Raw genomic sequence first — 25,273 nt, forward strand, 5'->3', positions numbered from 1 at the left:
CTGCTACCACTAGCTCTGAACGTGCCCCCCCCCCCCCCCCGTTAACATGGCCGTATACATAACAGACACATACCAGATAAACGCAGCCAACAGAAGCTCAAGGAACGAAGCTTCTACAGAGAGTGAAAGAGGAATAACTAATAAACGGCTCATGGCCTAATTTTCAGAGGTGCGGAGCGTGTGCAGCTCCCACAGACGTCAATAAGACCCTTGAAAATCAGGCCATTGGGGGTTAACCTCCTCAGACATTTCTAGAAGCTCTGCCTAGATCTGCTGCTGGGGAGCATGCAGCATGAGCGTCCTGCTCAGGTGTTAGGTACAGTGACCTCATCTGGCCCTGTGTGGGGAGCACATCTCCCGGCCTCGCAGATAAGGAGCTTCCTTCAGACAGTCTCTTTGAAATGCCAGGCAGACTCAGTTCTCCTCAGCCAGGCAGAGGGGCAAGCCAGAAACCTCCCTTTCCCTTGCTGAGCGGTTCCAAGGCAGCACATACCAGAGATCCCCCCGGCTAGGAAGGATGGTCTAGTTGGTAGCGGCACTAGATTGGAACTCAAGAGACCTGTGTTCGATTCCTGACTCACCCCCAGACTCCCTGTGTGTCTCTGAGCAACTCGCTTGGTCTACCCTGTGCCTAAGCTCCCCACCTGTAAAATGGGGATAACACTGACTGTATTAGGACTGAGAGGTGCTTAGACACTGCACTGCAGAGGGCCATGTGAACAGAAAGGCTGGACTCCAGGGCAAAGGAATTCCTCCCATCAGGGGAGCATAGCCGCTGAAAGGGGGCAGGGAGGCTAGTGCAAAGACAGAGGTAACATTACCTACAGCTCTCCGGGGGACCTGAAACCTTCTGAAGGACACTGTCGCATGTGATTGACTGGTGCATGGTCATGTGGGGTGCTGCCTGATTGGTGGGGAAAGGCATTGTGACAGGGCTGGCACTCTGGTCATTATTAATACTAATTAGGCCCAGCCTCCCTGAGGAGGCCTACCTGTACAGATTGCCAGGCCAGACTGTAGGGTTGCCAAGCCTCCAGGATTGTCCTGGAGTCTCCAGGGAGTAAAGATTAATCTTTAAGTGAAGACTATGCCATAAGAGAAAACCTCCAGGAATCTGTCCAACCAAAATTGGCAACCCTACCAGATTGGGGCTAATTAGCCCATTAGCAGAGAAGCTGTACAAAAGGGCACAGGAAGGCTTGCTAAGGGGGGAAGACAAGACAAGACAACAGAAGGCTAGGAGAGCCTGGCAAAGGCAGTCGTCTGAGCAGGACCCTAACCCTAACCTTCCCCACCCCCCTTTTGGAGAAGGTTAGAAAGTTCCGATGAAGGTGTGGAGATACTGCTGTGGTGTTTACAAACAGAAGGCTCAGAGCAGTCTGAGTTCGTGGAAGGTGGGAGTGGCCCATGGCAGGCATGCATTGGGGTGGCTCAGGCATTGTGCTGAACTTCAGACATGTGACCCTTAATGTAGCCGCCTATCTAACTATTAATGACGGCTCCCCTTTCCCATCAGAATCTCTTCGTGTATTGTCAGATGCAAATTTCTGTATTCGTTGTGTGGCAGTGGGGAGCAGGGAAGCATTCTGACAACCCGAGTCTTACAGCAAAGGGGAACAAAACCACATCAGGAATGCTGAGGTAATGAAAGCTTTTATTGAAAGGGTAACAAGAAATGCAAAGCACCCCCATGCACAAAGCAGGGCTCTCGGCTCCACACTCTCCTGAAGCTTAAGCTGACTGCAGAAGTTTGCTTAGAAAATCCGAACTATTTTCAACCAAGTAAGCAACAATTTCATTCCTACGAAGTCTTTTCTACAGCTTGATTCAATGATCAGAAGCAGAACATTTTGTTTCTATCATCATAGCCTTGACTCAAAGTGTCATGGGGAACAAAAGTAAGGAAGTGCAGGGTTCTTCAGTCGTGAATTCTCTCCTTCATCCTGGTGCCAGTGGCGGTCTGCCCCCAACACTTGCCCCTTGTAGAAGGCTCAGGCCAGCGCGTTAACCAATAAAACATTCTGTGGGGAAGAGAAGGCACTCGTTCAAGAGAATTCAATTTTCTCACTGAGATTTTCATCAACTTTTCTCACCTATGCTAGAGGGACCATTTAAAGAATTAGCAATGGTTAGTGGGTGCTACGGTACCAGTACATAGTACATTGGGGTTAATGGCCCTAGTTTTGATCACAAGTGGAAATCAGATGGTGGATTAAATCCAATCTATAGCAAACATTTAATGTATCCACCTCACAAAGCTACTACATGGGTTAGTATAACTCATCTTCTGATCTCAGGAGACAACTTGACTGGAACAGGATGAGCAGTTCCAAACCATCACCTAGAGCAAGGTTAGAAGATTTGACAAGACATACATGTATGAAATTGGGACAGTATGTGGCTCCTGGTTGCACTGTGAAGATTTAGCTCTGTGTCCCATTCAGTCTATGGTGAGAAGACATTTGTTTCTCAAATAAAGCAGCAGAGTTTGTAAGGTTTTACCATGCCAACAAGGTGGGACATTTCAATTTAAGTCCTTACTTTCAGAAGTGGCCTCTAATTTTCTGCCGTATTTCGCACCTGCACTAATTGTGTGTTCAAGTTTGACTTAATTGTCAGAATACTTGATTGCAGCAGCTTAGTCAACAAAGTACTATAAAATGAACAGAAGAAAAATGTAGACACGTATTCAGAGGCAGAGTTTAGCCTCTTCTTGAAAATTCAGGACAATGACTGACAGGATTTAAGGGTATGTTACTGCGAAGTCTGAGCCAGTGAGAATCCAGAAAAAGAGACCACCATGAAACTCTACAGGAAAGCAACACGAAGAAATGAGTAAAGCCTTACATTCATGACTTTGACAAGACCATTCTCCCAGTTCAGGTTGAGAAGATTAGGCAGAGGAATTCCCACCTTCAGGGCATCTGAAATAAACAAGCAGAAACTATCAGCACTGTGCGGAATGACGTGGTTGTAGCCCGTGAGGAAAGGCAAGAGAGCTCTGAAACACAAACAGGACTCTAAGAGACAGAAGACTCAAATATAAAGACCGTACCATTGATGAGTGGCACATACGCAGCGCTGAGGATGTCACTGATTAATGGTTCAAGAAGTGCAACCTGCAATGGAGAAAGAAGCGTCTTAGCGACCACTGAAAAAGACAGCATCTGCCCTTTCATTATGGAGACATTGAATTTGATCCATTCAGTCTCCGGATCAGAATGTCCCCCCACCTGCCGGCTCTTATCATGGGACTGTTTTAGTAAGCAAGACACTCATTTCTCGGGTTGCAGACATTCCCATTTCACAGATCACAGGAGGAGGACAGCTTGTGACTCAGTTCCCTGCTGGGCCCCAGACTGTCAAGTCACTTCGTTTCTCTGGGACTCTTTTCCTATAAAATGGGGAGGGCTGTGAGGGTAAACACCTTAAAGATTATCAGGTGCTCAGATACTACAGTCATAGAGGACGTCTAACTCTCCTACATAGATGAAGATGCTGAACGAGAGCTGCCTTCAGTAAGCTCCCCGTCAGGACCCCAGTTAGTCCAATCTGTGATGCCCCTTTTTTATTTTAAGTGAGCATCAAGAGTCCAGAGGTTGCTTCAGAATCTCCCACTTGCTTTACACCTAATGCCCCAAACTGCTGTTCTCTACCCACTAGGGATGCCACAGGCTAGGTGTTAGCTTATGGAGAACAAAGCTTCCTTTGCTCTAGGATGACGCCTATAAGGGTATAAAACTGAGTGGTGTCAAATTTATTAAGCAAATTCTATCAGTGCAGGACACTCGGAGCTCTTAAAATGCAAATCTTAGGCAAGGGTTTCCCAACTTTCTCAGGACTGAAAGCGGGTGTGTTAATCACAGAAATGACTGACAGGTAATTATGCTCCATTTCCTCGCACCCTCCCCCGCAACCTTCAAACACTCACAAGATGCTCCCAACGTGTGAAATTAATTCATAGATTCAAACGCAATTCTTTGAAATCAGAATGGCTTAGTGTGAAAGATGATAGAGGAGTCAATTAAAATAATTGGAGCGTGAGAATACTTAAGTTTTCTCCCACTAGAAAAGCTTGGAGACCAACACTTATTAAAACTTTTGTTCCTTATTCCCTGGATACAGACTCCATCATTATTGTACTTTGTTCAGTGTGTGTGTCATGAACTTACATTGAAATCGCTAATTAGCGAAGAAGCCAGTCTGAAGCCGACTCTACAAAAAATGGAAAAAGTCAAGACAGAGTCAGAGACTATCCTGTGCGATACCAACTTTTCCAGTATTTGCATAGCTGTGGAAAGACATTAGTAGATCAGAGAAAATTAATGTTTCACTGGGATGGCAACACAGTTACTCACACAGTTTATCATTAAATCAACAGAACATGGAAAATCTAGGGTTTGACCTACTAGTTCCTGATTTCCGTAGACTACAACATATTGTAACAATACTATGAAGTCCAACTCTAATCAAGTTAATGAGATGCCCATTTGGCCCTGAATTTGTCTTACACACATACAGAAACAATCTTTGTGAAAACCAAGCTGAAAATAGAGGGTCATTTTTCAGGAACCAAAACTTCCTAATTATTTTTTATTCTTTTCAGAGTCCACATTTCAAATCTCTGTCGTTACCGAAGTGAGGCCAAGGAATCTACTCTTTGTATTGAATTTAAATAGTGCGTTTCCATTTAGTCTTGTCTGGTTCACTGCCTGTTGTTCTCCTGAGGAATATTCCTTACAATGTGAATGAGGCACAAGGGATGAAGCCCCATTTACCTTTCCAGAGTTACAGAGAAGCGGAGTTTGTTGTCTGAAATGGTTGGCTGGACACTCAGCACAATATCCTGCAATTAGAGCAACAAAATAAAGCAAATTGATTCCTTCTTCTCCCATTTCCAAGATTGAAAACAAAACCCCAAGATATCTGGGAATAGCCCAAATCAAGGCATGGCGCTCCTCCTCGTGCACAAAGCTAGAACCTTTTGGTAGGTGGCATCAGTGTAATTTCTGCACCAAACGTTCTGACTTCCCTTTCTCCCAGTTGGGTTTTATTATGTGCATTTTATAAAATGCCCAGCCCTGGCTTCTTTTTAAGTGCACTGGAAATAAAAGGACTTTTTCATGTAGACGTGCTGCAGTGTTTAAGAGAACAACAGAGAACACATCACAGGGCCCATTTTCTATGGCTTTATCCAAAACTGAAAGGCATCATGAAGCTTCTGGATAAAGACCCAACAAGGCTCAGTGCACTGTCGCCTCTTTGCCGCTCCCTGTGACTCAACGGGGATGAATCTGAACTTGTTATCTTTATACTTACAGCATCCAGAACAAAGAGAGGCTGCTGGGGCGAGTCTGAGGGGGAAACCTCAATGGAAGCAGGGAGGCGCACAGTGACGTTCCCATTTTGCTCCGACACTGCAGGCCTTTCCAGAACTCTGATCTTCAGCAACGGTTGCTGTGATTCTGGCAGCAGTTCAGAGACCTGTGCAAAGTCACCAGGACTCAGTTACAGCAAGAAGCAGAAGATTTTGAAGGTAAGAGGGATATGGCAAAAAAGCTGAAAAAAATAAAATTGCTGACCTCGGGAACGAGAGTGCGAAGGGCAGAGGCTGTCAGTGGGATGTCAGTGGGAAGCTGAAGGAGAAATACAAAGTGAGTCAGCTAGCTGAATTGCTTCCAAGAAATGGATCGTGCATAAACCATTATCCCTGTTAACGTTTCTTTGCTCAGCCAAATTCTCAGGTTCTTTTACTGGCAGCAGACCATGCAAGTAGCAGTTTGCTGAGATTATGCAGATACAGTGGATGATGGAAGGAGAATTGTTTGGCCCAGATTCATCTCTGCTGCCACTTCTCTGACTGCTCCAGGGCTGAACCGTTTGCACTGAGCAGAAGTCTCAAGCCTCTTGTGCCCTTACTCTTAAGAGCACAGAGTAAAAAACTTGCAGGGTATGGGCAGAAAATGGGCTTGTCTCAAGAGACAAGGGCTTAATTGCCAATGAGGGATGCCACTGGACTCTCCCCTCTATGACCTTACTGGTATTACTAGATAGAGAGAAGTCAGTGGCCATGCAGAAGCCCTCTCAATTCCCCTGCTCATCAACGTTTTTACCTTGTGTTCACATGTGCGGCAGCCCAGCCCTGCGCTGTGCAAGCTCAAGTCCTGTGTGTTATCAAAATGCAAAAGGCAGGACTCTTACCCTAATGAGTCAAACTGTTCCTAGGTCATTCGAGAGCAAAAATAGGTGAGTGGCCTAAAGGTGGCATGCCTGAGCAGAAGGCTCAAAGGAAATATACCCCTTCCGGTTTGCCACACTCACCGTTTGACCTGCAATGTCTGTACTGAGTTTCCCAGGCGCCAGCAGCAGCTTGAGCACTGAGCTGAGGAGACACAGTGAGAGGCCCAGCTGGGAAGAGCTGTCCACCTCTGACGGCAGAGATACGGTTGCTGCTGAGCACGTGGGATCGTCGACTTTATTGCCAAGCAAATCCTTAACGACAGCCTGAAAGAAAGTTTAGAAGAGGCTGGAGGGACATCCATAAAGCTCCCCACAACGAAATACACTATTCATTAAGCCAATATCATTGCGGCCACACCGTATAGTAAGATTCCATTCATAAATAGTTTATAAATGGTCTATGCACAATTAATAGATGTTTTAATAAATAGTTAATCAATTGTGAAACCATCCAACAGATCAATAGGTTGCTTATAGCCATGGCTTACAAACATCTCTGATGTCTTCTACTGATGCCCCTATAACCATCAACAACACATGCTACCGATGTCCGTAATACGTTTGTAACATCTACTAGCCATCTATCAACTCTCTATAAATGGAACCTTAATATAAAGCGTGACCGTTGTTGCTTTCTCAGATGCTAGCATTGGGTGCTTCTGACTGAAGATCAACTGAATATTGTTGTATTAAACTGACAAATATCTAAGCTGCGGCTCATCTCTCACACCCGGCCAGCAAGCGTTAGTGCGTAATGAAGTCTACAGAGAGTGAGCAAGTGACGGCAAATGTGACAGTCACTGGGCTGCAGTCCACAGCCTCTTTGGATGAGTCCTCTGCTGAAGACAACTGAGAAACCGGGGGCTCCTTTGAGAAATCGTCACCACACCAAAGGGGATCACAAGAACCATCCGGCATTGTGGACTCAGGGATGCTCACACCAAGGAAAGCGACAGCACTTACATTTAAATCCAGTTTGATTGCTGCATCACTGACCACGGGGAGGCTCGCTAAAGTGTACTGGAGATTTCCTACCACACCCAGCGGGACCACAGCTACAGGAAGACAAAGAGATTCTCTTACAATGGGATGAGGGGGAAGTGCCCCTGCTCTCTGTTCCTGTTATTATTTATTATTTTTTGTATTATCATCGCACCTAGGAGCCCAGTCAGGGACCAGGACCCCACGACGCTGCGTGCTGTACAAACACAGAACAGACAGTCCCTGCCCCAAAGAGCTTCCACACAAAGTATTCCTGGCTATCCCCAATCACCCTATTCCCAGCAGAAGACTTCTGAGGGCAGCAGTCCTTGAAATGACCTGCACTGGGAAGAGAACGTGCAGAGAAACACCCAGCTGCACCTCTGGGTCACTCTGAGCAAAGCTGTAGGAATTGGCTCTGAACTGAGCTGTGAGACGCTCTCTTAGGACGAAGCGGCTCTTGGAATGGAGGAGGTCGCAGACTCCCTGTGGGAAGTCCAAAAGCAGCCACTGAACTTTCCCAGCACCTTCCTGATCAGGAACTTTACAGAGTTTTCACCCCACATTGGGAAGGTTTGTTTCCCATCCCCTGCTCTTTGGATCACTCGGTTCTGAAAGAATCTCACCTCCAGCACCAGAGCACTGATTGCTTCTACCGCCTACACTCCACGGCTGCCCTTTTGCTGCAGGTCAGCTTAACAACGGCTTAAAGATTTAGAAAACCCGGTAGCTCCTTTAGGTGAAATACTCGTGTAAAATCAGATCATTTTTCATATTGGGCAGCTACAAAGCGCTGAACTGTGCCAAGGAATATTTTGGAACAGGAAGGAAGAAGGACGTGACCAGAAACTTACAGTTCACGGTGCTCAGCAGAGGGTTCACAGCATTGAGCACGGTATCAATTAGCGGGCACAGCTGTAACACAGGGAAAAGATCCGACTGCATGAGACTCTCAGAGTAACTGGATTCTGTCCCAGGCTGGATCATACTGGTACAGCCATAGGAATACTGCTGGTTCATGAACTTGGCAAGAAGCTGCCACAGTGCAGCCCAGGAAGTTCATTGCCCGCATGGGGAAGCCTCTTAGAAAGCCTCCTCCACACCCTCTCTGCTGACAAATGAAGGACCAATGCTGGCCTCTCAGAAGGGGCACAGCTGTGGTGCACCAGGGGGTGCAGAAGCTCACCCCTCTGCAATGACTTAGTGCAATAGGGACCACTCAGCTGACTACTTGTTTGCACATTTGGGCTGTTCAGGAATCACTTTGATCCTTGCCACCACCATTGCTTTGCAGACTTACCACTCCAGGAAAGAGGTTCCCAAGGGCATCCTTTAGGACAGTTGGATGTAATGGGAGCACACTAAACAACAGAAGAATATAAAATTAGAAGGGATGCCAGGTCGTAACTGCAAAATGAATGTAATCAGCACAAGAGAAATCGAACTGCTCGCTCGTAGCTTCACGCTGTCCTCTGTACAGCGCAGGGCTGGGGGGTTGTTCTGAAATTAATAGCTAAGAAAGAAATCCAGGATCTGGCCCAATATTAGGATTAATATGCATCCACGTATAGCACAGCACAATGCAGAAACTCTCTAGTTTGGCCATTTGAGCCAAGCCTTTGAAAGAAACATTTGTTCTAGTCACAGCAAATGAATATGGCACTTAAGTATCCTAAGTATCAAACACAAGAATTAACAAATTTATTCTTTGAAGAGAATAGTAAAAATGGTTGATGCCGGCCCATCCATGGCACATTGTCATTGCGTCACCGCAGATATCTGTGGTACCCACTTGTGGAGGATCCGAACGTTAACAAGCTGCGTCTTGCAGTCTTCAACGATTAACTTGGGGGCACCCATGTCATCCTGTGCCAGTCTGGCTCTTGCGGTAATGTTCACGTCCACCTGGAGACTGAGCACCTTACCTAGAAGGCTGAAAGCAGATGGAGGAATTAATTACATCCAGCTTAACAACCGCCCCTGCTGGCTGACTCTACGAAAGAGGGCAGGCTAATAGCCTCTTCACAGGACGTGTCTTCATGCTAAACTCGGGGCTCTCTGACTAACTCACCACCGTTTCACATGATCCTCTCTAGGTTATTTCTGCACCGTGTGAACTTTTAAAGGTGGAACTATGGTTAATAAATGACACCTGCTGATATACACAAGCCTGGGAAAGAAACTGCTCTGTCCACAGAGAGCCGGGAGGAATGGGGAATGCGTCCTGGTCTGAGTTTTCTCGTGTTGCACCCTTCTGCTTTATGGCCCCCTCCAGGAAAGACGACTCACCCTTTGCCTTCAATTAACACTTGGGTGTAGACGTTCATCTGGACCCCCACTCCTGGCAGGAGCTTCAGTGATACTTTGGGGAGAGTAAGTTTTTTAATTTCCAGCCTGGAGAACGAACGAGAACAAGAAGTTGGCAACAGAACAATAGCGCTGAGGACACGGACTTTCCATAGCCCAGTGTTCATCCCCTCAGCCAGCCAGTCCCCCTGGAAGGGGCTTCATGAGCTAGAGGGGTTTTCAGCATGGGTGTTTAAGCTACGTTTTCACAGTGCTTTAATTCCACTGTGTGCTCGGAACTCTCCCTCCTGCACGAATAGAACTGGGTACAGTTCTTCAAGCGCTTCAAGGGCTGTTAACACTTTAAAATCCCAAAGCGGACGGGGGGAAACCCACCAACTGTGATTTCAGAGTCACGCTGGATAGAGCAAGGAGTGAGCAACGCTGCCCCCGGTGTCACCATCGGGTGGTTGTGAGGCACACGTAGGTTCATCACTTACTGAGTTGCTCATATTGATGGTAACGGGTCATGGTCTGGACAGGCGAGTGCATAGACACATACCCAGAAACACTGTCTCAGCACCATGGGAGACAAAGGCTTGCTCCAATCTTAGCTCCCCAAAAGATCATGGGGAAGCTGCCCCACTGCTTCTCTCTGACTCGGACCAGCAGAGGGATGTCATTGGGGGTGGCCAGTGGGTCAGGGATGTGGGTGCACAAGTGGATGACCAGGGCTGACAGTGACGAATGCATACGGCACTCCCTACTAGATTATTCTCTCTCATTAGACACATATTGGAGTAGGGAGGGGAGGCGACTGCTCGTATCCAGAATGGGGCCGGACGTCAGCGCTGCCTTTTGCAACATCTTTGTGCTCCTCGTTGGAAGCTGGTTACGCCAGGCCCCCTTCCCCCATTGGCCAGAAATCAGCCCGTGGTTTGTTCACTGACACCTGGGCTGCCCCCGACTTACCCTGTGAGGCCAATTGCCAGGTTCAGGAGCCCCCCATCGGCAGCTGACATGGTTCCTTGCACACTGTTGAGAATGTCGCCTCTGTGGAGCACATCGGCTATAACTGAAGAGATGAGCCAGTGGTTAGAATAGGTAAGGTGGGTTCCATCCCCAACTGTGTAGCCTGGGGCACGTCTCCTCCCCTGCCCGTGCTGCGGTGTCCCCATTTGTGAAGAGGGTTTGGTGATAGTTATGCACCTGGGTAAAGCCCTTTGCAATCTTTGGGTACAAAGTGCTTTATAACTGCAAGAATGACTCTGATTATCATTGTCACTGATACTCAGTGACTTTGGTACTGCCCACAGCTTTTCTGTGTAGGGGCAAATGAAAGGAAGGACAAAATAGTTCAGAAAATCGTAATAAATCTGACGCCTTCCACAACACTGGATTAAATAGTATTCTAATAAAACTTACCTTTTTCTAATCCATTTACATCCACACTGGAAAGAACCTGAACAGTTCCATCTAGTCCTTGAGACAGGGTCAGCAGGCCGCCGAAGAGGAGAATGGCCCAAACCTTTAACATCTTGGTTGTGGTACCTGTGAAAAGAATTCCCAGTCCATTAAACATCCGAGGATGATGATCAGGAACTGGAGACTGGACATGGTGCCAGAGGGGGATAGAATAGACAGGGAAAGAAGCCAGTTGCACAGAATGAAGGGGAAGCAGGGAGAAAGGAGGAAGGCATGGCAGAGGGGATCCATTCAGGCAACAAGCAGATGAGTGGCAATAGGTACTTGCGGCCGACTCCTGATCCCATTGAAGTTAATGAAGTAAAATTACCATGGATTTAGAAGAGACCAAAACTTGAACTTTCAGCAGATGACTTCCATAATGGAGCCATGTGAAAGGAGAGAACAGTTATGCCACTTTCCTTACTCCCTCGACTTAGGATAGTTAAGTCATTTTCCTCATTCCATCGGGAATGGTTTCCGGTATTTTTGAATTGGAGTTTGACTGAGAATTTTCTCCCACAAACCGGAACCTGTATCCCACATGTAGGGCAGTCGGAACCTTGTTTGTAACACGACATGTCATGAACATTAATGGAGTGGCATAAGCACAGGCTTCACTGAAGAGTCGGCTAGGAGGGAGGGCAAACCCTTACCAAACATGAGCATCTCTGATAAAAGCGTGAAGTGTTTAACAGGCTTAGAGTCGTTTTTCCAAGACTATGTTAAAGAAAAGTGCAACAGAAGCACTTCCAACGCTCTTTTGATTTTAGGGATATTACCAGCTCCAGCAATACAGCCCCTGCACTGAAAACGGGGACACAACTAGAATTAGTCTTGTCTTGAGAACCCGAAGGAACTTCTGCATTGCTCCCATTGCACCACCAACACATTGAAATGGAAATATAATAAAACAGAGCAAAAAGCATCAAGATAAAAATTAAGGGTCAAACTCACCTTGGGCCTAAGCGCACCTGGTTTATGGAGCTGCTCAAGGGATGATTTTAATAATTATTATTTATGAAAGCCTTGAAATAATACCTCAAGAATTTTCAACAACATGCAGTGAGCATATATCTGTTCTTCAAAGGCCACGAAGAACAGCAACCTCCCCGCCCGCCTCTGTCTGAGATGGTGGATTTGCTTTCATCCAGGCTTGATCTAAGAGAATGCTCTTCAGAGAGTCATTCTGGTCTTACCTTCGCAAGCTCTTGGTCACTAAGAAAGGTCTCAAGAGTTGTCCTCCTTCTCTGCAGCTGACCTGCAACTGGCAGCCCTTATATACATAAAAACCTGTGACTGGAATGAGGAAAATGACATGACTGAGAAAGAGTCAGGCTAATTGTTTGGGTTTAACAATAAAGTGTGATCTCTGAGGTCGTCCAGTGCAAATATTTCCTTATAGAAGTGAAAAGTTAGGTAAATTATTGAGTAACATGTATCAGATGCACAGCCTGGTTTCTGGCCAGCATTTTAATTCAGCATTCCAGGGTGCTAATCCACAAAGGTTGATCTAACGATCCTTGCCTCTTTGCTAGTCTAGTGCAGTGAGTTTTCTTCCTTGCTGCTCAGCTGAGTAGTAAAACTGGGATTCGCATGTAGGGCTGCAGTTTTTGATGGATATGTGGGTCTTTCATTAAATGAGGTGGGGGTGGGGGTGAGAGAATAAAAGTGTCTGATTTCCTCGGAAAATTTCAACTTATAAGAAAACCGGACCACCTGAAAACAAAATTTTTAGTTTTCAACCAAATACCAAAAAAATTCAGCTAAACTCAAAACACTGCAATTCAGAAATGCCACCACAGGGGCCTCATGAGATTTGTAGTTTGGGTACCTCATGCCCCCATCCACCTCTACAGGCTGGGTTCTCCAGCTAGACTACATCTCCCATGATGCACCACAACCAGAGGCTCCCAGCATGCACTGTGGTGGCCGAGGAAGGGGGAGCCTACGGTGTGTCATTGGCAATGAAGCCCAGCAATCACAGAAGAATGAAGGTATGAGGCACTTGAACTATAATTCCTGTGAGGCACTGCAGCATCATTTCTAATTTGAAATTTTCAGTTTTTGGTTTTTGATTTTTCACCAAAAAGTCAACATATTCTGTGGAAAATGTCAACAAAAACAATTCTCCAGCCAGATCAATTAGCGTGGCCTAACCCCTGTTCAGTTTGGTTGAAGTTGGTGAAGTATAGGTAGGAGCTAGCGAGGAACAGTCAAGAGTCCATTTAAATAAAACACATGAAGGCAAGCAACCTGAATATGGACAAAACTTACAAGGGCTTATATACAAACGCGAGCAGTCTAAATACTAAGATGGGTGAACTAGAGTGCCTGGCTTTAAATGAGGATATGATGTGACATGCATCATGGAAAGTTGGTGGAATGAGGGTAATCAGTGGGACAGGGTAACACCCAGCTACAAAATATACAGGAATGAGAGAATAGGCTGCACTGGTTAGGGAGTGGCACCAGGTGTTAAAGAAAGCATAAAGTAACAATCTTAAATGCATCCAGTTGTACCATCGAGTCTCTATGGCTAGAAATTCCATGCTTGAACAGTAGGAGTATAGCAGTAGGAACATACTGCTGACAACCTGACCAGGATGGTGACGGTGATTATAAAATGCTGAGGGAGAGCAGAGAGGCTTAAAAGGCAGGAAATAACAATAATGGGGAATTTCAACTGTCTTCATATTGAACGGCTTCGTGTCACCTCAGGAAGGGATACAAAGATAACATTTCTACTGACTGACTCCTGGAGCAGCTAGTCCTGGAACCCACAAGGGGAGAGGCAATTCTTGAGTTAGTCCTGAATGGGGCACAGGATCTGGCCCAAAAGGCAAATATAGCTGAACCATTCAGTAACAGCAACCATAATGCCATTAAATTTAAGCTCTTTGGGGGGTGGGGGAGGGTAAATACCAAAGAAACCCACCACTGTAGCATTTAACTTCAAGAAGGGGAACGACACAAAAATGAGCAGCTCGTTAAACCGAAATTAAAAGAAACAGTCACAAGAGTGAAATGCCTGCAGACTGCATGGAGACTATTAAGAACACCATAATAGAGGCTCGGACTAAATGTATACCCCAGGTGAAAAACAACCCGTAAGAGGACCAAAAAAATGCCACCATGGCTCAACAGGAGAGTAGAAGAAGTAATTAGAAGCAAAAAAGCATTTGACCCTTGGGCATGAACTCTGACTGAGGAAAACAGAAAGGAGCATAAACTCGGGCAAGTCAAGTGCAAAAGTATAAGGCGGCAGGCCAAGAAAGCTAGTTCTAAAGACACAAAAACTAACAGCAAAACTTTTTTTTAAAATACGTCGGGAGCAGGAAGCCTGCCAAACAGGCAGTGGGGCCATGGGACGATCGAGAGGCTGAAGGAGCCCTCAAGGATGCTAAGGCCATTGCGGAGAAGCTAAATGAATTCTTTACATCGGTCTTCATGGCTGAGGATTTGCAGAAGATCCCCACACCTGAGCCATATTTTTTAGGTGACAAATCTGAGGAACTGTCCCAGATTGAGGTATCCTTAGAGGAGGTTTCAGAACAAACTGATAAACTAAATGGTAATAAGTCACCAGGACCAGAGGGTATTCCCCCAAGAGTTCTGAAGGAACTCAAATGTGAAATTGCAGAACTACTCACTGTGGTACGTAACCTATCCCTTAAACCAGCCTCTGCACCATATGACTGGAGGATAGCTAATGTAACTCTGATTTTTAAAAAAGGCTCCAGAGGCGATCCTGGCAATTACAGGCCAGTGAGCCTGACTTCAGTACCAGGCAAACTGGTTGAAATGATAGTAAAGAACAGAATGATCAGACACATAAATAATGTTGGGGAAGAGTCAACACGGCTTTTGTAAAGGGAAATCATGCCTCACCAATCTATTAGAATTCTTTGAAGGTGTCAACAAGCATTTGGACAAGGGTGATACAGTGGATATAGTGTACTTAGGCTTTCAGAAAGCCTTTGACAAGGTCCCCCACCAAAGGTGCTAAGCAAAGTAATCTGTCATAGGATAAGAGGAAAGTCCTCTCATGGATCAGTAACTGGTTAAAAGATAGGAAATAAAGGGTAAGAATAAATGGTCAGTTTTCACAGTAAAGAGAGGAATAGAACGGGTCCCCCAAGGAGCAGTACTGGGACCAGTGCTGTTGAACATGGTCATAAATAATCTGGAAAATGGAATGAACAGTGAGGTGGCAAAAATCTACGGCCCATACAAAATTATTCAATGTAGTTAAATCAAAAGCTGACTGAAGAGTTACAAAAGGATCTCACAAAACTGGGTGACTGGGCAACAAAATGGCAGATGAAATTCAATACTGATAAGTGCCAAGTACTGCCCATGGGAAAACATCATCCCACCTACACAAATGATGGGGTCTAAATTAGCTGTTGCCACGCAAGAAAGATCTGTACAATGGACACAGCACTGAGCAGCCAAGGGAAAGAGGAAGCCATGTGAGTTAATATAGGGCTCAAGGTCCACAAGTCGGGAGGACCCTAGACTGTAGCCACTGGTTTTTCTGGCCTGGTGCTGGCACCACAATAAATTATAACCCACCCACTGCAGAGTGTGCATGTTTCCTGCCCTAGTTGGCACATTAAGCAGTGCCCATGAGGTCTTGTCTCTGTTGAGTGTTTGTCTCACTGTGTGACCATACACAACGCACTTGGGGCCAGCTTGTGGTATAAAGTCACTGGCTCATGTGGAGGTGCCATTTCCATTTGGGACAGTGTTAGTGCTCTGTGGCCAGCCAGGTCTATGAGCCATCCACCTGGGAGAGAGGGCCCCAGGGATGCACCGAAAGAGCAGTCCCTGCAGGCAAAGGGGGATTGGTGGGATACGTGATTAGTTGTGAATGAACCACTCATAAGTCATTCATTCACTCATAAGTCACCAGGACCAGAGGGTATCACCCAAGCATTCTGAAGGAACTCAAATGTGAAATTGCAGAACTTCATTATCAAGTCTTATCATTAGAGAGACTTCCAAATGGGATGCTCTGCACTTGTGAGGCACAATGCAGGCCCCACCAGCAAAGCACCTGTTCATATTTAACACTTTGTTTAAACTTCTGACGGAAAGACGTGTTCCCAGAGGATTAGCTGAGGTGGCTTTTGTCTCACACCTACTTCCAGCTTTAAAGATCTTATCTAACAGCCAAAGTCAGCATAGGAGAGGTGCCAAGGTACTTAGAATGCTGCCATTGTCCCAGCAACTTAATCACTCACTAACCTCAAAAGAACAACGGGTTTCATTGCTGGCTAGACCATGACATGTAATGAGATATACGTGTGCGTTGATAAAGGAGTATTGTGCTATCAGCTCATCTGAGCCACTTCAGACTTTGAGTGGATGAAAATAAGAAGCATGAAATCAGCATAAATACAGCTCCAGTAAATGTCACTGGGATTAATCAAGAAGACCGGACTGTGTAATAATGGAATACCTTTCCATTACAAAGAGCTGCTGCTCATTAGTGACCTTTCATTCATGCTCATAAGTTGGCTGCCTGTTAGCTGTAGTCAAATAGAGATGTCAATGGACGTCCTGTGCATGTTTTAAGGGCACCATAATGGCATTACATATGTAGCACAAATTGAAGGGGATTTTCCTAAAAAGAATCACATTGAGACATGTTCTAAGGTCTTTCATAAAAGTAACTCGCAAGACACAACGATTAAGAAATTAAATTATTGTAGGAGGAAAGGAATAGAGATGAAATTGGAGGAGATGAGACTCAAGTTCAAAAGGAGAAGAACGGGATGAATATAATATGATTTTGGTGCCAGTAATTACTGTGCAATCTTAACCGGAAAGCAGATAACATACCTAAGAGGAGACTAGGGCTTCTCGACCCTTGAAATGCTAGAGTGGCACAGCTGAACAACTGCAGAGTAGACAGTCCCTATGCCAACCGGACAGGTTCTCCCATCAGCATCGGGAATCCACTCCCTGAGAGGCAGTAGCTAGGCTGATGGAAGAATTCTTCTGGCAACCTAGCGCTGTCTACACGAGGACTTAGGCCATCTTAACTACATTGCTCAGAGGGGTAGATTTTTCACACCCCTGAATGACAGTTATCCAGTGTAGACCCGGCCTTAGAGAGATCTGGGGACTAGAGAGAAGAAAACAGGTCTTGCAAATATGTGTGAGAGATAAACAGTTGAAACCAGGTGTTGGGAGAATTAAGATGTTATGGAGTCCAGCTATTTGCCTCCTTCAGCCTAAGGGGCCCCAGGTATGTGGCTCCCGTTAGTATTTAATGAAGTGACTCCATTAACGTGCAGAGTGATGGGAAAATAGACTCCCAGGGCCAGATTCCAAACGCAGCGATTCTGCTAACGCCACTGGTGTCGGCTAAGCAATCTGGGTTTACATCAACGTGATTTAGAGCAGACTCTGGCCTGCGGGATTTTCGGATATTCCTGTATCACTGAGCTCGACACAGCGGAGAAAAAACCTTTTACCCTGACTTAAAAGAATCAGACACCTTGGCTGCTCTACGCTGCACCACTGGGATCACTCTGGCACAAGTGGTAGCCTCTCTACCCGTGTACACCCCATCTCTGCTGCCAGAGGGCCGGAGATGTGGGCTGGGATGCCCCTATACTGTGCTGATCTCCAGATGTGCTTTCAGCCCCTAGGAGCCATTAGCAGCCAATGTAAGTTAGAGCTGCCCATAGGCTACTCTAATTTGTGTCTGGAAACAGAGACCTATTCATGGTCTACCTGCAATGCAGGTGGGTGATGCAGGACCAGGGTCATGCATACTCCCCCAAGTCAGCTTCCAATAGCCCTTTTACCACTCACCTAGTGGCATTATCATAATTGCCAAAAACTAAGGTTTGGGGCCTGCACAGAGTGTTTGGTGGGAAATCAAATAGGTGCCATCTGGGATTTGCCGTTTGATTTGGGTTTTCCCTGTGAGATCATGGAAAGATATTTTGATTTATTTTTCTTCCATCAGAATTCAAGCTTGGTTCTCCATCAGCTGCCGAAGGAGCGAGAATGAAGATCTTCATTTTTTCTTGGAATCAAAAAGAATGTTTGCTAAGCAATGGGGAGTGAAGGTACAAAAAACCTCTCTCACAGGGAAACATCTCTGCAGCTTATGGCTACTCTTTTCATTGATTAGGATTTTTTGCTGAGGACAATTTCTCGTTAGCATTACAAGGTGAATGCTTTCTGTGTTTGGCATTATGGGCATGGAAAGATCATTGGTTTTCATGGCTGGCTTTTATAGACTTTTCTAGGGACAACATCTTGAAAACCAGTGCAAAGACCTTTTCAAAGTTAGCCTTAAATCTACACTAGCTACCTGATGAAAGACGTCTGCCAAAGTGTTTACAATCTTTGAACTGTGAAAGCCGCAAACAAAAAGTAATTTTTGCTTATCAAATTTCACCCTGGATATTTTGGTGGACAATTGTGTGTAAACATGTGCAGAGACCTTTTCAAAATTAATCTTGTAATTCTATAGCCGATCCCGGATGCATGATGTCTGCAAATGCAAAAGGGTCTGCAATTTTTGAATGCCTTTTTACTGTGAAAGCAGAAGCCCAGAGGTTATGTTTGCTAAATGCAAAGATATTTGAACTCTTGGAATGCCCTCTCATTATAGAATTGTGAAAACAAAAGCCTAATAAAATAATGTTTGATACCATATGTTTGATACTAAAAAGCCCCAGGAAGAGAGCCATACTGTTTACTGTACCGCTATATGCCAAGGTGTAGAATGCATTTAAGAGATTGGACCATAGCATTATGCACCCAAAATCCAAATTAATGACTACAAATGAGTGATGAAGGGAGCCGTGAGCAGCAGTACAGTCCTGTCCACATTCGTTAAATGGCTTCTTTATTGCTGTTTTTGCAAAGACAGACAATACAGGGACCAACTTTTCCAAAATGATTTCTCATGCAAACTGGCTGGATTAAAAAAAAAATACTGACTGCCAGTGTGACAAGGGAAGAGTTTTATGGGATAGTGGGAAATGTACTGAACATGTGAGAAAATAATAAACAAATATGACCTTTGAGAAGTAACACGTTTGTGCTGACCCTGGAAGCAGACCTCATAGACACTCAGTGCAAAGGGAGAAGGTATCAGGCAAGCTGAAAATTCAGCTGGGGAGTGCGTGAGTTGGGAAGAACCCTTCTATTGTGAGAGTCCCACTTGTGCTTGGCAACTTTTGGAATATTAAACTGTATTCTACTGTTCAGCCACTAGGTGCAGTGTGTACACAACATCGTATTTACAGGAATCTCGGCTGTACCTGGCAGAGCATTAGAGGTCCGTGTGGTGTGTATAAGCAAAGTCTGAGACCAGCCCAGATCTGGTACTGACAAACGTGACAAACCACATGCCCCGCAAGCTGGGACTGACCAAAAAGTGCTCAGTAATTCCCATACTGATTGATCCTGAGCCAGTCACATCTAACCAGGACCCCCCAGCAGTGACTGTCAGTTTCTATCACATTTCATCACTTGCACCTAGACACATCGTCGCCACTGTGCAGGAGAAAACGATGACACCACTTGAAGTTCAGACGTACCTTCATATCCCATGGAAAAAAGGCAACATGCCTTAGTGGGGCAAGGCAGTTACGGGGTGAGAGTGGTCTGTACAATACAGCCATGAGGAGTGGCTAAGGTGATCTCCAGCCTATGCCTCAAACTCTGCTCAGCCCATGGTGATGGAGAAAGAGAGAGAGCTGCCCCTATTTGCCAGGACAAGAGTTAACTTAACACGTTTTCGGCCAAGAATCAGAGTTTCCTCTCATGGAGCTTTCGTGCCCTGCTTTCTGACCCAGCGGCAGTGAAGGAAGCAATCCCATTGACCGCTTTCATTAAACAGCCACCAAACCTTTTCCTTTTATCTAAGTGCATGGTGCCCCGTATTTACCAGCAGTCAAAAGTCCCTGGAGTTTGCTGCCATATTGTCCCATTCCCACTAAGTCTTCTCTCACTTTTAGTAACATAAGCACGCAAGCCTCTAGCATTCTGGGCAGCCTATAGATTCAGCACTCCCAGCTGTCACACATGGCACAATCATAGCTCAGCCTGGCAGGATATCAGGACCCATAGGGTCCTAGAAGGCAACCGTAGGAATGAGATTTCACTACATTCATAAGAACGGCCATACTGGGTCAAACCAAAGGTCCATCTAGCCCAGTATCCCGTCTTCCAACAGCGGCCAATGCCAGGTGCCCCAGAGGGAATGAACAGAACAGGGAATCATCAAGTGATCCATCCCGTCACCCACTCCCAGCTTCTGGCAAACAGAGACTAGGGACACCATCCCTGCCAATCCTGGCTAATGGACATTGATGGACCTATCCTCCGTGAATTAATCTAGTTCTTTTTTGAACCCTGGTATAGTCTTGGCCTTCACAACATCCTCTGGTAACAAGTTCCACAGGTTGACTGTGCATTGTGTGAAGACATACTTCCTTTTGTTTATTTTAAGCCTGCTGTCTATTCATTTCATTTGGTGACCCCCTAGTTCTTGTGTTATGAGAAGGCGTAAATAACACTTCCTTATTTACTTTCTCCACACCAGTCATGATTTTATAGACCTCTATCATATCCCCCCTTAGTCATCTCTTTTCTAAGCTGAAAAGTCCCAGTCTTATTAATCTCTCCTTATACGGAAGCCGTTCCATACCCCTAATCATTTTTGTTGCCCTTTTCTGAACCTTTTCCAATTCCAATATATCTTTTTTTTTTTGAGATGGGGCTGTACGGGAGACTTTGGCAAACCAGTAAAGTGCCTGAAACCACTATGGCTTATTGCTAAAAGCAGCCAAGTCAGCAGGCTGTAAATTGGCCATTCAGCAGTCTCAGTTTAACCAAGGCAGGAGGGGAGGGGGTTTTTTGGGTGCCACAGAAAAGGCAGCTTGACCCTGCGTCCTTCCTGATAAGAGGTGTATTGAAGTTGCTGATACATGCATTTTAGAAGAGCAGGATGTGCCCCAGGAATGTCTATTGGGGTCTCAAGGCTGCCAACTCTGGAAAAACCCACACCTGGTTAATCAATAATCAGAAGAAAGCCTCTTGCTTGACCATTGAAACTGCTTGCTTGACAAGTTTTCTTTAGGGGACATGTCATTCTATTACAAATATATAAATAAAGGGGGGAAAGTTTCAGGTGGTGGGACTCTTCAGGACTGGACTCTCCCTCTGGATGGATCTTGTGTACCCCACCGGCAGATGGGTTGCCGCTGTGCCACTCGAGAGCCACACTCAGCTTTGGTAATTATCGAGGGTTGGGGGTGTTTTACTAACCTGTTGCGGAGGTGTGTATAAGTGCTTGAGACTAAGTAAAGTTTAGCTTTAAGTGAAAGCACTCTTGTGTCGTCCAGTTTTTCCCAGCCATCTATCAGTCGAATGGCCGTGTCTCCCCTTAGTTATTTCCCGACACCACCTCGCACAGAGTAAAAGCTACCAAGAGCTTTGGGTTAAAAGAACCCCGGGGAGCAGGGCGACCACATCTGCATGCAGTGCAGCTGCTGATCCCAGGCACCTCGCTAGCTCAAATGAAGGGAATCAATGTTCCATCGCTCTCTTGAGATACCCCTGCGTAGACAGTAGTTGCGCTGGACAGTGTGTGTCTGAACAGCTGCAGTGTGCTGCATACTCAGAGGTAACAACCCAATGAACTTGCAAAACTGTTTTTATAGATTTTAAACAAAAATACTTGTTTCCTTTCCTTTGTTAGAGTTTCCATTGAGAGACCTGGGTCATGTTAGAGAGCGGTCCAGGCTGTGGAGCTCAAAACTGTAATTAGACCCAAATCCAAACTTCCCTGACGTTTGGGGATGCTCAGATTCGCTTTTCCCCTTCTGTGCATTTTACAGATCGGCCCGGGTCAGATCCAGATCTGGATGGGCTCTAGCGATGCCAGATCCAGTCACGGATGGGTTTGGGATATATCGGAACCACTTCGTTTGTAACTCCAGAGCATATTTCAGCACAAAGTTGCATAAATGGCAGGCTCAGGACTAGAAGGGGTTGGAGAGCATTGGCAAAGTTGTGTGGAGACATCTGCTCAGTGTCCGCCTGCCTAACACTCTTTAGCTCCTCGCAGTCCTGGACTCTGAAGCTAGACACAGCCGGTAAAACCTTCTGAAAAGAGGAAACACCAAGAATGCAGAGAAAGAAACTAGAATCTTTTATAGCAGCGGCACATGGAATGTGAAACTCCACTGCCCACAGTGCACTGCTGTTCTAAACTCCTGTGGAGGCTACAGGCTGGAACAAAACATCACTGAGAAAATTACAGAGATTAATTATATTCAAGCAAATGAACAGCCCTTTGATTCCGCTACAGGCAGAGCCCAGCGTACGCCAGTTACCGGGAGTGGTGTTGCCTTTTTATTTTAGCTCTGTAGAGCCAAAATATTGAATCAAAATGTTAAAAATAAAAAGAGGAAGACATGCTTCCGGGGATGCCAGACTTGCTGTTCTCCAGCTCTCGGACTCTTTCCAGTTGGGGTGAATGGTCTAGTGACTCCTCCTGGGTCAGCTTTAGGTGGCTTTTACATTCAGCACGAGAGCATTCCGACCGAAGTAAAAAATATCACAAATATTAGTCGTCAGCTAGTTCAGCGCTTAGATACCTACGTGCTGACAACCAGCACGGACCATGCAATATACAGAAGAACATGTGGCAAGTAAGTGTCCGTACACTTACCTCAGACATGCGAATATCAGCATTTTCGTATTTAATGCCTAGCAGGTTAGGCAGAGGGATCCCTTCATGCAGTGCCCCTAAAATGAGCAAACAGAAACCAGGGTTAAAACTGCCTTGGGCAGTTGAAGACATTGGCAATGCTCTAGTCACTTCTCCCCTATTCTCCTGCAGCTTCTTTGCCAAGAAGGAAAATTCCTCGAGATGGATTATTCTATTATTCCGATGGCACATTTTCCAATCCAAATATCGATCTAATGCCCAATAGCTAGACTGGGCCTTCTGTGTATTTTGTGATCAGAAAACCTAAGGAATGCGAAGGTCAGATAAGCCCACTGGTGTTTGGAGATTTCCAAAACGTACTGAATTTATGAAAACGATCTCCAGTTTCCCAGGGGGATCTAGTTTTTATTTTGTCAGCAGGTACCATATTCAAAGAACTTCCAAAAACGCACCTGCAGTGCATCTGTTTTGCGTGTGTCGACCTCAGGTTTCCATGAGCAACTGTGCTTGCAGAGAAGCATGAGAACACACGCACACATTACCTGTTCTAAATGCCCACATGCAAGTTCTGCATGTGCAAAATGGCTGTATCTGCAATTTTATTGGGTGCAGTTATTCACCGACTCGTGAAAGTTAAAGTTGGAAAGGCTTTGCTAGGTCAGTTAGTCCATTCCGCTGCCAGAAAAGATTATTTCAGTCTAAAGAAAGTGCCGGTAGTCATGGCCTCGGAGAAGGATAAACAGTTTACAACATGAAATCATCTCACGGTCTTACCATTGATTGCTGGCACAGACGCAGCTTCAATAATAGTCACCAAAAATCCCTTCACCAGCAACTCCTGAAAAAGAGAGAAGTGATCTACTAAGCCTGCCACAAGCAGCATCCACCCCAGTCATTTTAGATTGACTCTGATTTCACTGGTGTAGACGTCCAGTGGCAATGGCCCAAAATTCAGGCAAATTGCCAGTTGTTTCGAGAGCTAGATGGAAAAAATTGAAAAATTCAAATTTTCAAAGAAAAATGACCATTTATTTTCCAATTTTACCCCCAGTTCTAGTGTTTCCTTTGACCATGACTCATGGCTCTTCCACAGGTCAGCTAGTAACAAAGAATCAGAGTGTGGTGCAAATTATCTCCCCACAAGGCCAAATAGATCACCTGAGACAAACTGAGAGCCCGAAGAGCCTTGCCATAATTGTCTCCTGTCCTTCACAGGCTTTTATGTTATCTAAGTACAAACCCTGGACATCAACAGCCCCTCCTTCTCGATAATGAAAGCGGGATTGGAGTGAGTGAGGAACCTTGAACCTTCAATGCACACATTGTTAATGCAGAACAGATTTTCATTGCAAGCATTGGGGATGGTTATTTATTGACCAAAAGTCTTCCAGAAATTAAAGTGAGTGCATTAACTCACAGCGATCTTCCAGATTGCTAATACTTCCTGGCAAAAGAGGTGGTGAGTTCTCCAATTAATTTGTCACTATCACTTCTTGCTTGTAATAACATTTTGATTTAGTGGATTATAGCGCATCGATTTTTGAAATAAAACTATTACTAGGGATAAAAGAAATCCAGCTGGGTTCCCAAGAACAAACTCCAGGGCTAGACATTTTAGACCAACACGTCAACACTCAGATTCATAGATACAATTAGTCTTCAGCATTTGCTTTTGCCGAGCGTCACACACTCCACTGAGCTCACGGCGAACGTGCCGATGGAGGAAGCAGCCATGGCCATTTCTTGCAAGCTGCAGAGAAGGGAAACAGGCGTTGGCATTTCCTCTCCAGACCTTGTCTATATGTGGCTCCTTTTCCCTGCCGCTGGCAGCATTACCCAAGACCCAGGCCCCCTTTCCTCCCTCCAGCCTCTTCGTTTGACTTGCTGCCCTGGGTCAACGTCTCCGCTCCCTACAGGGGTCAGAGCTTGGGCTTTACCTCTGCACTGACTCCAGTGGGGGTTACTCCTGATTTACACTGGTGTAAGCAAAAGGAAAAGCTGACCTTCTAAGTATATAGACGAACAAACCTCCCCATTAACTCACAGAACCACTGTTCTCCCTTCCCCCGACCTAGAGCTGGGCAGGACGATGTTTTCCTGTCCCACAAAAATTGTCAAGATTTTGAACAATTTTCCTGTCCTAAATTAGGAGGAAAAATCAAAATCTTAAAATTTTTCATAAACCAAAGATGCTGGGAAAAAATTCAAATGAAATATTTTGTTTCAGTTTTGACCAGGGTGTGTCTGTGTATGGTGGCGGGGGGGCGGGAGAGAGTTTCCTTTGGGGTGTTTTTGTTTTTAACTATAGTTGGCTTAAATTTCTAAGCAAAAAATCATTTTGAATCAGGAAATGAGAATTTTTCATTTTGATAATGCCCGACCAAAAATTTTTTGACAATTTTGAACCTTTTTTCAAAATTCTTTAGTTGAAAAATTTGTCAGAACTTTTCGAAACGCTCCCATTTCAACCAACTGGAGTTTTCCAACCAAAAAAAGGTTGAAAAATTCCCAGACCCGCCCCCCCAACTCTCCCAACAGGTGCTGGGATTGGCTTCCTTGTCTCTGGATGGGTCCCAGCTATAAGGG

The 25,273-nt window shown here is 45.4% G+C and overlaps 1 protein-coding gene across 3 annotated transcripts; it reads right to left on the bottom strand.

Annotated features, from left to right (window-relative positions):
- Positions 1 to 1,642: 1,642 nt before the first annotated feature.
- Positions 1,643 to 23,977, bottom strand: LOC114020115 (BPI fold-containing family B member 3-like). 3 transcript variants are annotated; one of them, XM_037915893.2, is made up of 19 exons: positions 23,846 to 23,977; positions 23,462 to 23,525; positions 22,688 to 22,764; positions 12,171 to 12,270; positions 10,933 to 11,058; positions 10,480 to 10,582; positions 9,511 to 9,615; positions 9,014 to 9,154; positions 8,522 to 8,582; positions 8,076 to 8,136; positions 7,204 to 7,295; positions 6,322 to 6,504; positions 5,583 to 5,636; positions 5,320 to 5,484; positions 4,779 to 4,846; positions 4,173 to 4,215; positions 3,056 to 3,119; positions 2,848 to 2,924; positions 1,643 to 2,021 (listed from the first exon to the last, which is right to left on the bottom strand). In XM_037915893.2, the coding sequence occupies exons 5-19, from the start codon at positions 11,042 to 11,044 to the stop codon at positions 1,992 to 1,994; spliced, it is 1,359 nt and encodes a 452-aa protein (XP_037771821.1). In that variant the 5' UTR covers positions 11,045 to 11,058; positions 12,171 to 12,270; positions 22,688 to 22,764; positions 23,462 to 23,525; positions 23,846 to 23,977; the 3' UTR covers positions 1,643 to 1,991. The 3 variants fall into 3 exon arrangements, with proteins under 3 accessions (XP_037771821.1, XP_027680718.2, XP_043382923.1); XM_027824917.3 differs by lacking the exon at positions 12,171 to 12,270; XM_043526988.1 differs by lacking the exons at positions 22,688 to 22,764; positions 23,462 to 23,525; positions 23,846 to 23,977 and adding an exon at positions 17,803 to 17,996.
- Positions 23,978 to 25,273: the final 1,296 nt, after the last annotated feature.

The sequence above is a fragment of the Chelonia mydas genome, chromosome 13 (genome assembly GCF_015237465.2).
Source record: "Chelonia mydas isolate rCheMyd1 chromosome 13, rCheMyd1.pri.v2, whole genome shotgun sequence".
NCBI classification, from domain to species: domain Eukaryota; kingdom Metazoa; phylum Chordata; order Testudines; family Cheloniidae; genus Chelonia; species Chelonia mydas.

Excerpts from the sequence above, each read along its gene's own strand:
- LOC114020115 (XM_027824917.3), bottom strand. The coding sequence starts at position 11,044 with ATGTTAAAGGTTTGGGCCATTCTCCTCTTCGGCGGCCTGCTGACCCTG. Across the intron at positions 10,583-10,932 it reads TGTAAATGGATTAGAAAAAG|TTATAGCCGATGTGCTCCAC; the intron begins GTAAGTTTTATT and ends TCATCTCTTCAG. Across the intron at positions 8,583-9,013 it reads AACGTTCGGATCCTCCACAA|TGTGCTCCCATTACATCCAA; the intron begins GTGGGTACCACA and ends TCTGTTGTTTAG.